The sequence below is a fragment of the Triturus cristatus genome, chromosome 6 (genome assembly GCF_964204655.1).
Source record: "Triturus cristatus chromosome 6, aTriCri1.1, whole genome shotgun sequence".
NCBI classification, from domain to species: Eukaryota; Metazoa; Chordata; class Amphibia; order Caudata; family Salamandridae; genus Triturus; species Triturus cristatus.
Genome location: NC_140589.1, coordinates 1,805,405,331 through 1,805,418,473, shown reverse-complemented (window position 1 = coordinate 1,805,418,473; position 13,143 = coordinate 1,805,405,331). Strand labels below are relative to the sequence as shown.

The 13,143-nt window shown below is 44.2% G+C and overlaps 1 protein-coding gene across 11 annotated transcripts in view; it reads right to left on the bottom strand.

The window, feature by feature from the left end:
* Positions 1–13,143, bottom strand: part of OTOF (otoferlin) — a 1,069,570-nt gene that overhangs the window by 202,952 nt on the left and 853,475 nt on the right. For all 11 annotated transcript variants that reach the window (XM_085613159.1, XM_085613153.1, XM_085613156.1 and 8 more), the window contains exons 20-21: positions 4,656–4,746; positions 821–937 (exon numbers count right to left, since the gene is read on the bottom strand). In XM_085613159.1, the coding sequence (XP_085469285.1) occupies positions 821–937; positions 4,656–4,746 (208 nt within the window). The remainder of the gene's footprint in view (positions 1–820; positions 938–4,655; positions 4,747–13,143) is intronic.

Genomic DNA, 13,143 nt, shown 5'->3' with positions numbered 1-13,143 from the left:
CGACCTCCATTAGCCAAGATGGAGTCGGGCCTACATAAGATGGAGTCGGACCTTAGGGGCTTTACGCCAGTTTCCTCTTTCTATGAGTACAGCGTTCTACATTCTACAGCACACGTGGAAAGAGGACTAATCCTCCGAGGATTGTTTTTTGTGCAGAAAGGTGTCAATTCCTGCACCAAAAAAATCCTGCCTGTAACGCAGACACTCTTCCTCCATGGCGCAAGGGTGCCTGCATTGGTGCCAGGCTGCTGATTGTGAGCTAGTGCAGGCAACGGGCAGGAACGTGCCGTATCTTGATAGATCTGGTGCATTCCTGCTCTCTTGCTTTCATGCAGCACAGCTCCGCAAGTTGTCTTGCTGCATTGTGTTGCGTGAAAAAATTATAAATCTGGCACTGAGGTTCTGCCTACTTATTTGTTCATGGGATGGAAACTAGAGAGAACCCTCGCTGTGTGGTGTCAGGGTCAGAGGATCCAAGCCTTGTAATGGAACTCCTTTCCATGCACCACTCTGATAGAAAGAGGAAATGCTTGCTATGGAAATCATTCAACTCGATGACCATTTACTATACGAACACTCTAGGTTTTAGCTGTCATTCTTTCAGATGTGTGCCACTCTTTTAAATGTTATCCCAAACAAATGCTTTGAGGACTGATCCAATGTGAACCTCTGTCTTAATCAATGGTGGACAAGTGTCCAATATAACATGTAGTCATATAGAGTGAAAACATACACACAGGTCTAGGAGAATGCACAGCAAAGTCCCCAGTATGTCCCCCCCTCCACCTGACCTGTCAAGCATCCCAAACCGACCAAGTACCTCATCCGCCAAGAAGCGTAACTTCTGCAGGAAGTTATGCACCAGCTTCAGCTTGTCCCGCACGGTGTTCTTCTTCACCTGAGACCTCATGGTCTTCGCTTGGGTCCCCATGTTTTCCTGGATCACAAGGGTTCAAAGTACCAGAGTTAGTGTCAGCAGGATGGAGTGTTAGTGGCACAAACGGCATGCAAAATACTAAATCTGTTATATCTTATCCCAAAAGAAACACATTTTCAGTTACATTACCCCAGTCAATGAAGACCAAATTATTTTTGAATTTTTTCTTTTTTGATCTTTTGCTAGGATATTTTTGCAGGATACCACAAAGTCATTAGGCCTGGTAGAAATATTCCACCTTCGTTTAGCTCCATTGAGTATGTTCTACCTGCTCTGGCTTAAAGTGCGAGATCTTGATAACTGTCTTCACACCTGATTTAAAATTCTATAGTAATGGAAAAATCTTTAATTTTTGAAGAGAGTGCTAAATCTGCAGCAAAGGTCATCACTGAGATTGAATCCACTGTGTTATCCATATGGTGCAATAAACTCATCCAAGGCAAAGAGAATTGATCAAGTGGGTCTCCTCTGGATTTGCCATTATTCTGAAGAAAATTGGGGGATTTTCCATTATCACTAACTACAGATCAGACTCTGCTGCAAATTAACAGCTACGCCCCGTTACTGCCTTTCAGTTCCCAACCAACGTCTTTTCTAGTTTTTGTTTTTCCCTCATTCTATCTTTTTATCCTCTTCTTTCTCCCTGTAAAATGTTACCCCTGGTAATCCATTCAGTCACCGGCCTCCAAAGAGGACTAGATTACAGAAACTAGGATGTGATGGAAACAAGGGGTGGACCATGAAATTTCCAAAGTATTATCTAGGACAACATCACGAGAACAACCCAGGACATAAAAAGGGTGCTCGACACCGAAAGAGGTTCAACACATACAGAATGGTAGAATCCCTGGCAACATAACATAACAATCATAAAATAACATAATATACCATAACATAATGCCACAAAAGCACAATTTGACGCAAAGAGATTTGCCCAGAATCATATAATGTTTTGGACCTAAATGTTGGAAGTGGGATCAGAACCATCTAAGTACCATAGTGTAGGGTGAAAAGTCCCAATTGCAGTAGCCATGCACCATCCTACATCTTGTTTTCTGTTTCTGACCTATCTGATGTGCAGGTGATTCATGTCACTCATCCCTGACAGGTGTTCTACTTCATTGTGATTGTTGCTAGACTTTTTTCATGGGTGGCTACTATCAGCACGCCCAGGTTATGACATGACTAAAGACTAGTGGCACTGCAGCTATGGTTGGGCTGTAGACTCTTTTTTACCTGCACCCCAAGTGGTGACATTGCCTACTGGCTCTTCCTATGAAAGATTGAAAGTTTTTATAACTGGGCCCCATCATTCTTATAGGTGTAAGAGAAGTTTGCAAAGTACTGCTTACATCATGTTGAGGGTACCCCATATGCATGTAAATCCTAGGGGCCTCATTTATGAGGTCCTACCAACACAATTGCGCCACCGGAACCTCACTTTTTTGACATTCCGATGGCGCAATGTGCCTTTTCATGGCCTTTTAATTGTGTGCCCTTTTCATGTGTTGCTGGAGGCGTTCCCACTGCCCCAGATTTATGAGAAATGTAAGTCTGAGGCAGCGCCAAAAACTTACGCTTCCCCAGGGGAGGCCCAAGGGAGGCACAACAGCGAGAAATATCTTTATTTATCCTCGTTTTGCCTCTATCTGTGTGTTGCATTCTGAAGCACACATAGAAAGAGGAAAACGCCTCTTATGATTGTCTTTGTGCAAGAAGGTTTCACTTCCTACACAAAAATAATCATCCCTGCAACACAGGCACCCTGCAAAGGTGCCTGAGTTGGAGCACGGCAACCCATTGTGCGCCGGCGCTGGGAAAAAGGACAGGAATGCACCATATCTAATAGATAAGGAGCATTCCTGCTCTTTACTTTTGCCTATGGCAAAAAAAACCATAAATGAGGCCCTAAGTTTATAGTGTGATCTATAAGGGTTAATGGTGGTCAGAGCTTCTGTGTCGCATTCACTAGATGTTCTACCATGCTGCTCTTCTTTCCCCATCCCTTTTAGAGCCATGGTAGGGCCAAGTGCTCCCCTCTGGCTTGTATTCACCTAACTTTCTATGGAGCAGGAAGGCTGAGTTGTGTTCACATTCCTGGGAGGAACCCTGTTCCAGCCTGAATGATGCCGCATCTAAACAACGGACCATGGCCGTGACTGCCGCACACCTACAAAAAGACAATGGGCTCCCTGCCCACCTGCTGCATTCTGTGGCCAGATCTGCCTGAGAAGCAAGAGCCCAGCAACTGACCCTCCGGCACCCTGACAGAGAGCAAAGACCACCAGACTCTAAGTCAGGCCCTTGCATCCAAAGCCTGCTCGCACATCTGCCCAACACACATCACCACAGACAGTGTCACTGCAATGGAGCAGTCCCTAAAGGGGTGCAGAGATGTTGGTGTTTTTTTTGTAGGTGTTCCTACCATAGCAATGTTTAGCTTTGGAGCTGAGGTCAGTGTTCAGTCTGTGTCTTATGATTTGAAACCTTGTTTCCTTGTCTGTTGTGCTTTCAGTCGTGGTCCTGGATGACAAGAACATGGCAGACATCACACGCTACTCTTTGTCTTACTTCTTCACTGCCAATGTTATTGTTCAGATCTCACTCAGTTTGATCTCTAGCATACACAGCAGAGGAGCTACGTTACACAACAGAGGAGCTACGTTACACAACAGAGATGCTACATTACCCAGCATAGGAGTACAGTACATAGGCGAGACATCACACAACACAGGAGATACATTACACCAGCGGTTCTTAACCTGAGGGTTTGCGACACCTACTCAGGGGGTCTGTGACTGCTTAGAAAATTAAATAAAATTAACAGATTAATAAAATGTATATAAATAAAGAAGTAAAATATAAAATTCTACATTTTAAAATGTTCCATAAATATGAATTTGTTTGAAATTGGAAGCTAAAAATGAAGTTTATGTCCTCAGGTTGATTCGTGGGAGCAGTGCAAATGCATCAAACAGAATATAATAAGGACGAGAGGTGGCTTCACTTGAATTTAGAAAAGCTACAACCTTCCCAACAAAATGATGATTTTGGATTTTGTATGTTAGTTTTCTAATAAATTAAAGATTTCACCATTTGTGTAGGAGTTTGATGAATGCTTGTTTCTGTATGTGTGTTGTTTTTCAGGTTCAAATCATTGAAAGTGCTTAAGGGGACCCCAGCTTCCAAAAATGACTCTGAGGGGGTCCCTGGATTCCAGGTAGGATTAAGTGGGGGTCTACAGAAGAAAAAAGGTTAAGAACCACTGTATTACACTATATAGGCAAACATTCTACAACACGTGATACATCACATACACAGGAGACCCAGTTACCAATACAGGGGTTATAGTACGCAACATAGGAGTCACATAACATGACACAGGAGACACATCACCAAAAATGGGAGCTTCACTACACACCATGGGAGATGCATTGCAGTTCATAGTGTTAGATTACCGATCATAGAGGTACATTACACAACAAAAGGCTTACATTGAACAACACGTGGTTATCCAAACATTAAGATATATTACACAATATTACAACTCTTTCGCTTCAATGAGACTCATGTGTTACTCCTGTTATGTCAGCATCTCTCAGGCACTTGTCATACAATAATGCCCTTATGGCATGAACCCCATCAGGAACCACAGCACAGTTTGGTTTGCATTGAAACATGGCTCTGTGAGCAGTGCTCTGCCCAGGGGAACCCTCACCAGCTCCCGCATGCAGCCTTTGAGTCTCTCTCGGTCCAGTTTAGTTCTCCCATTCTGGTTCTGATCCTTGTTGGCCAGATTCACGAAGCGTCTGCAAGAAAGAATACGCCATAAGCACTGTGTCGGGTTAGTTTTGTTTTTGTGTGTTGATATCTGTTCGGTATTATTTTCTTTACACCAAAAGAACAATGAAAAGGTTGGGATTCCTGCTTATTAGTTCCCCTAAATCCTGCGCGACACAACATTTTAAATACTGAACATTTCTTACACCGGAGATCCTACTAGTGATTGTATGAATTGCAAAGGGGGATAAATGACATCCAGGGCCGGACTGGGAACAGCAACCAGCCCTGGCAGATTGCTGCTCGACCGGCCCTGTGAGCAGGCGAGGAGGTGTGGGGGGATGGATGGGGGTAGGTGGGAACTCACGGGGTGCTAGTAAAAAGGAACCGCTCCTGCGTTTGTTACACAGGGGTACGATATTGCAGCACTGCTGCAGAATCGGCCCTCAGTGACAAAACTAGCCCCCATGGCCAGAAAATGGAACCCCACCCCTCCGGCCCACTGGGGAAAGGCCCAGTGCCTGCTATGGCCAGTCCGGCCCTGAAAACATCAACAGCCTTGGCCTGTAGATAAGTGGTCAGACGAAGGTGGTTATTTAGAGTTTGCATGATGTTGGGCATCCACCAAAAATTGGTGTCCTTTCTGTCTGCCTTCTTTAGGATGCATAGCAATGTGTACACTCTAAATAGGTTGGCCAGGACTTTCAACAAATTTAGTGGCTCCTCCACACCCCCCACAGTCGGAATGAAGTGATACAGCTTCATTTCACACACATTCTCTATCTCTATCTCTCTCTCTTTCACACACACAAACACTCAACTGTAATGAAGTGTGCATTTGATATTCTAACGCCATATGCCCCTTGACAATGGGCTGAGATACACAGAAGACCAAAGTAAATGTTTCGGTGTTGTTTCTGTTTTGATACACTTGCTCGAAACCTACACTCACCGCAAAGACCAGTCCCTGCAGCAGGATGGCCCTCGTACAAATGGTGTTTGTCTTGTTTTGTCACGATTGACCAGCACTGTAAGGACCGGGCCAGCAGTGAACTTCTCCATAGCACCCACTGTCTATAATTTGAACCATAGATTCTTAGGTGGAGAACTGTGTGGCTCAAAAGTTGAAATATGGACAACCTGGGTGCTAAAAACATATGCATCTTTAGTTTTTCCAATTGAGTTGATGTGATGTGGGGTAATGCCTTTCTTCACCACAGCTACATAGCACCATCACCATATAGTCTATATGCAAAGGCATTTATGCGATTCTCGATATTGTTTATGCTTCCTGCTCCCAAAAGTCTTGAATTCAAGGCAGACTACCACATACGAAACACCAATCCCTTTTGCCCACAGCTTCCCCAACTATTTTCTAATGAGCCAAACATGGCCCATAATCCCACCATGGTGATGTACCACTATGCCGTAATCTTTTAGGAATTTTCCTTGAATTGACATAAATAGAGGAATTGGGCGCTCTCTTCCAGATTGTATCCTACTCTTCCAAGGAAATCTCTTTGCCTCTTTCTGTTTCTTATTTCTCATAAAACCATTTTTGGGAGCCTAGGAGAAACTGTTCATTCTGGTATATAGATTCATGGCACCTTTGATTATTCTCTCCATTTTACAAACTGTTTGATTACAATCAAATCTCTACTACTTCCTTCCTTGTGATTTCCAGCTTTTGCTTAGTGGAGGAGTTGTATTAATCTAAAGTTATCTATTCGGGTAGGTCAAAGGTTTGTAAACAAATTTCCCTATTTACCTATGGCTTCCCTGCACATTCCAGAGCAGGTCATAGTTGGATGCCACCAGGTAAATCTGAATATTTTGGAAACCCATCCTTGGTTTCAGCAAATTTTCTTGGCTGTTCTCTGGACTTTCTAAGGAAGGTGAACTCTATTATTTTTCCATTGTTTTACATGAAAACCAAACTTTTACTAACCACCAGTCTGGAATTCTGCACTGAATCAACTAAGCTTAACGGCACAGACCAAATCCTAGACTATTGTGGATCATACCGTCGGCTCCTACTAGATCTTTCAGCAGCTTTCGAGATGATCATTCATACAGGGGTTACTCAAGGAGCTGAAACAAAGAACAGGCATCAGAGACCAAGTCTTGAATTGGTTCGCCCTGTTCATTTCTCAGAGTGAGCAAGTGGTGAACAAGGTCATACACACCTTGAGAGCATTCCCTTTGTCATGTGGTGCACTACAAGAATCTATACTCTCTTTAGTGGTTCAATTTGCACCTCAAAACATTCTGCTTACGCCTGATAGAATTGAATCCTTATCCATCAGTATGCACATGGTACACAACTTTACCTCAAGCTCTAGATTCCTATCAATTGATCAGTGGGTGCCTGACAATCTCCTAATGTTAAACCCATAGAAAACTTATTATTCTGCATCACGCCTAAATTTCAAAGCAGATTTGATCCAGCATTACTGAATGAGCTGAAACTTGACAAATTCTCACTTTCTCTGTCAAATCAAGTAGAGAAACTCACTAAATCAACAAACCTCTACATCTACTCCCTGAACAAAATGAAAAATCTCTATCCCAAAGCCAGTTGAAAACTGCAGCACATGCCTTCATCATGTCTTAGCTGGCATCTTCCAGTTCCATATTGCCCCATTTAAAACATCTTACATTCTATAGCCAATTTTGTCTCAGACAAGGGGAAATATGATCAGATATCACTAATCCCGAAAGCATTAAATGGATTCCCTTGAAACCAAGGAGCATAAATATAAGTAGCTATCTGGCATTTAAGGCACCCCTAACCAAAGTGACCCTTACTGGGCAAATCTTCTATCATGGATGCCAAAGGGCTCTGATGAGCAAGGAATCACTGTTTCTGGACACACTGGGATTCAGAAGTAAACTATCTATAAAACTGTCCTTGTCTGCTTCAGCCAGCAACCTATGAAACCTTCTGGCTTCCCACATGAGAACTTATCCCACCCTCCTGAACTTTACAAAAGCACTATAACATGTGTATATTCAGCACACAACTATCCTAACCCAGTAAAGCCCAGCTGAATCTTCTACTTGCACACTGGGAGAGAGCGAGAAATGCAATCTGACCGACATGGAGGTTAATGTTAAGACGATTTCTAAAGCGCACGATTACCCGAAGGTGTCCTGGCGCTAGTTACTTCTCTTTAGGCAAGGCCAGGGCAGGCAGGATTATTTATCAAAAAGCCAGGTCTTTAAGTCCTTTCTAAAACTTAACAGATTATTGGCATTTCTCAAATGAAATGGGAGCTCATTCCAGGCCTTTACGGCACAAAAGGTGAAGCTTCGGCCGCCCCAGTGGGCTTTTTTTGTTGACGGGACGGCAGTCAAATTCGCTTCTGACGATCGAAGTGTGCGCATTGGTTTATACCATTGAAATTGCCTTTTGAGGTGGTCAGGTCCCTCTCCATGCAGTGCTTTAAACACCATGCATAGTGATTTGCTTTCTCCATATGTGCAGGTAAATGGTGGAACCTACGCCCTCTCTCGCTGTGAGGTCAAGCCTCCCTGATGCAATTTAGGAAGCAGCTGAAAACGTGGCTGTTCACGACAGTAGTAGAATAGGCTGCCGTATGTACCAGGTTCGATCCTATCCACTTTACAGTGTTCTATTTTCCGCCCTCTCTTTTTTCTTGCTTTCTTCTTTAGCGCTGCGACACCTCCGGGTATGTGCGCGCTTTATAAAATTATTTTCATTCATTGATATCACGCCAAAATATTGTCTTTTTGCATTGTTAGAGGTATTTCAATAAATAAAATTTTGCACTAATCGAAAAAAATGTCACCAGTTATTACCGTTGCCATATTCGAATTTCACCAGCACCACTGTGTTTGTGTGGTAATGGCAATACCGCGGGCACGTTCATATACCTCAGATACACAACACTAATGCGTTTTGGGTTTCAGAGTAACGTGCTACTCGCCGAAAAGCGCCTCGACGCCTCGTCAGGCATAGTAAGGGCTATATACTGTGCACCAGGCTCCTACATTGGAAGCCCCGTAACAAACGCCTTCGTCTCAGGGCCAGTGCAGGTTAGTTTTTTAAAAGCAAGGTACCCGAGATTAGTAAAACACTTGTGAATTTTTCGTGGGTATTGTACTGAGCACCTGGGTCTGAGGAAGACGATGGCTCTGTGCTGTTGCACAGTCTGGATAACTCCCAAGATGGCTGTATCTGGTGCACCTCGCAATAAGAATTATTTTGTGAATGGAAATTAGGCAAGTTAATAATGCAGCACATTTTTCTCTACTCTAACTACTGAGCCCCACAGTTGGGAGATGGCTGTCTCTCTAGTACAGCCTGCAAAGAATTCTGGGTAATTAGAAAAAAGGCAAATGTGATCTCTCAGACGAACCTTCAGCTTCTGTTCCAAAGCTGGTAGAGGAGCAACCACGCGCTGCAACCTATCGTCACGTGTACAGAAAGGAACGCATATGATTGGTTCCACAGAGAAGCCCATATTGCAGACACGTGTTGTTTGAAGGCATCGGAGACCCGTAGGGACAGCAGCACATTAGGACCTCAGTGTATATTGTGCTCCAGATTTCCTGGGTAAGATCTGAACGATTTTTTTTCCGAAACACTTTGTTAATGGAGCTCACTTCCGGTTGTGGTTTGTGATTGCTTACTTTGAATAAATCATGATCGTATAAATAATCCACATTTCAAGCTTTTGCAACAGGGATTTGTTTGATTTGGTGGTGGCCCGAGATGCTTCCGGGGCAAGCAGGAAGCGCGAGTCCATATTCATAATTTATACTATTGTGTATCTCTACAAAAACCCTCACAAGGCTTAGAAGAAAGCACATTTTGGAGAATACGGTTGAGAAGAAGAGGATTGACGGAGAAATACGGAATTAGCAGGTTTTTTCACATTTAAAGGTCAGAAAGCCCATCAGTCTCCAGATGACACCTCACACTGCAGACCACCAGCAGGCGACCTGAACAGTCCTCCCACTGCCTAGTTTAAGCCCTACACATGCCAGCCTCAACCACCCATAAACGTTAGACATGACTCTATCAAGCGTAATTGGCAGACTAGGTCAGTTAATTAATATGCGTGCCATAAATAGTCATGTGCGTGCGGAGAGGGCAGTTAAATTCCCCTAGAACCACTTCATGCCTTCACCTTTTCCAAGGCTTATTAAGTGACACCAGTTCCTTTGGTATTCTGGTGAACGGTATAGTAAGTATTTCATATCATGTAGACAGTAACTCTCTCACTCCAAGGGACTTTTAAAAGAGAGTATTATATTTACTTTACAGCACATTTAAAAGCTAATATTGCCAGAGGTGTTTTGAGTGCTACACCGATGGGTACCCATTGTATGAGCCCGAAATAACTTCGCTGCAGCTATCCGCAGTTTATATGTTAACCACAGGGTGGCGCGCAAAGAGCATGGACGTTTCTTTCGTACCAATAACAGTATAATCGCTGGCGGATTTGTTATGTACCCATACAAAGAGAATTCGAGGGCAATTAATCTTCAAAATACCAGTTAATACATAGGCTAGACATATTTTCTCCTTCTCAGTTGGCATACACGCGCACGCTGTCACAAAGAAAATAAGACACAAATACTGCGCGTCGGCACTGATTCAAAGATAATTTTGCTAAAACAAAATGAACTACACATGTGTTCTAAGAGTTGTCATTTCAACACCGGCACGATCTGGCAGTTCAGCTGCTGTCATTGTGTGGTACAGGGGGAATTATCTAGACCTTGGTAAAATGTGAGTCCCGGAGGACTGTTCGGTCTGTCCCCTGTCATTCAATCAGATGCTGAGAAGGCAATGGTTTCTTTTGCAAAGATACCCAGGTGCTCATGGTAGGAAGGCCGAACACCGGGCCTGCTGGCCAGAACACAGGGCGGGTCAGGCCTACATCATTGCAGACCGATACCATGGGAAACTCTTGTGATGTAATTTAAATATATAAACAAGAATTGTGAAATGCAATAGGCCTGGCTTGTATTTTAAGTCCTGACTAAAAATAAAATGTCTGCTGTAGTGAAAAAGCAAAATAAAAAAGTAAACAATCCATTTGTGAAATAAAGAATTCTAATTGTAATGATTCAGTGTACCTTTGAGATGTAAAATAGCATTGCATACATTAATGCAAACACTACAGAGGATGTGGAATGATACAAACAGGCGGTATCATGAGGTGACAGAGCAACACTCCCCTGGGTGCAGCCTAAAGAACATCTGTGTGTATTTGAAACAACTGGTAACAGTAAGCCTTGCAGACAGCTGCTGGGAAGCACTGGACAATTGAAGTACTGCCAGTGAGCATTATTCTAACACTTGAAGAATACTGAAATGCAATGACAGGATACATGGATAGATGTAAAAGCATGTAAGAATACACAGGTTTTCAGCTTCCCTTTTGTCACAAGGATGTAAGGATGTAGTAGTGTCATACTCCCAGGGCATAAGCAGTCCCTTGTTTTGTCACAAGGGCATAAGGATGTAGTAGAGTCACACACCCAGGGCCAGGGCAGTGCCTGCACGGCCACGTCTTTTATGGCAGATGGTTTCACCCCACTCTTAAGGAGTGCATGTTATGTTCTGTTATGTTAATTTTGACTTGTAGAGCGCTTAAATACCTGCAGGTCTCTAAGCGCGTCAAGAAGATCTGCGGAAGTTCCAAGGGAGAGTCGTATCACAGAGGGGAGTGTTATGCCCTGGCTTCTGTAAATAATAGGGTCTTAAGTTTCTTCCTGAATGGAAGGGGGCAGCGTTCGGAGTGAAGCTGACCAGGCAGCCTGTTCCAAGGTTGCGCCATAAGGACCTAGAAGGCTCGGCCTCCTTTAGTGGTGTAGCTGAATCGTGGGCATTTTAGAAGGCCCTCAGTGGAGGACCTTAGTGAGCGGCAGGGGGCGTATATCTCCAGGCGTTCCTTGATGTAATTGGGTGCCTGTCCAAATAGGGCCTTGTGTGTAATGCAGAGGCCTTTGAATTCAGCCCTCTGCTTGATGGGCAGCCAGTGTAGTTGTTGCAGTAGGGGTGATGCCTGAGTGCGCCTAGGTAGCTTGAAGATTAGCTTGGCAGCATCATTCATCACCACCTGGCGTTTGCCCAGCAATGAGTCCGGTAGTCCGATGTAGAGCGAGTTCCCATAGTCAAGAAGGGCCAAGATCAGGACGGCCACCACTGTCCTCATGGTTGAGAAGGAGAAGATGGGGGAGAATTTCCTCAACTGCCTGAGTAGGCTCACACAAGTTCCGAACACGGTGGAGACTTGATTGGCCAATGAGAGTTTGGCATCTATTTTGATTCCCAAACTTTTTACCACCAGAGCTGGGGATGGAGTATCACCCAGCTCATACGGCCAGTAGTGGGAATTCCAAGGGTTGCTATCATTGGTGACGGCCAGAATCTCCGTTTTGTCCGGATTGATCTTGAGTGAATTGGCCGTCATCCATTTTATCACAAATCGCAGTACGTCTTTCACCCAGGTGTGGGCCTGTGGGATGTTTTCTATTTGTAGAATGATTTGCGTGTCGTCCACATAGTTGAATACCTGGCAGTCCATCAAGGCTAGGTTCTTTATGAAAGGTCTGAGGTATATGTTAAGCAGGAGAGGGGACAGTGCCGACCCTTGTGGGACTCCACAGGGAATGGACCCCTCCCTGACACCCAGTCGCCCATCTGGATTTTTTGGGTGTGGTCTGTCAGGAATGAAGTAATCCATTGGAGGATTGGCCCTCCAATACCAATGTCTTGTATTCTTTTCAGGAGTTGGGAATGGTTGACCCTGTCGAACACTGCTGACAGGTCTAGGAGGACTAGGACACATGGCTTCTTGTTGTCTGCTGTGATCCTGATTTCATCAAGTGCTGACAACATCACCAACTCGGTACTATGGTGAGCTCTGAAGCCAGCCTGCCTATCTCCAAGGAGGTGGTGGTCCTCCATGGACCTGGATAGAATTTGCAGGACATATTGTTCCATGATTTTGGCCTAGGAAGGGAGTTGGGATATGGGTCTGTAATTTTTCATATTGAAAGTGTCAGCTCCTGTCTTCTTGAGTAAGGAGATTACTCTTGCTTCTTTAAAATACCTGGGGACCACGGGCTGATTTAGAGGGGTGGGGCGGTAAGAACATCCCTCCAAACATCAGTAGATGTTGTGGCCTCACCTTAGGAGGTATAAAGCCCTTTGTAAAGCACCCTCTGAGAGTAGAGCTGCAGGTGACAAATACTCCAGCAGCTTCACCATCAGCTCTGTGAAGGTCCAGCGATGATGCCTAACAAGGCAGAACAGCAGCCCAGGCTAGGCTCGTTGTTCCACCACCATGCGTAATGTCTAAACGTTTATTCAACCGGACATCATTAAGGTCAACGGGATCAACTGTAGTCGTGGAAGTCAATGGAGCGTATGTAAGTGTATGGGA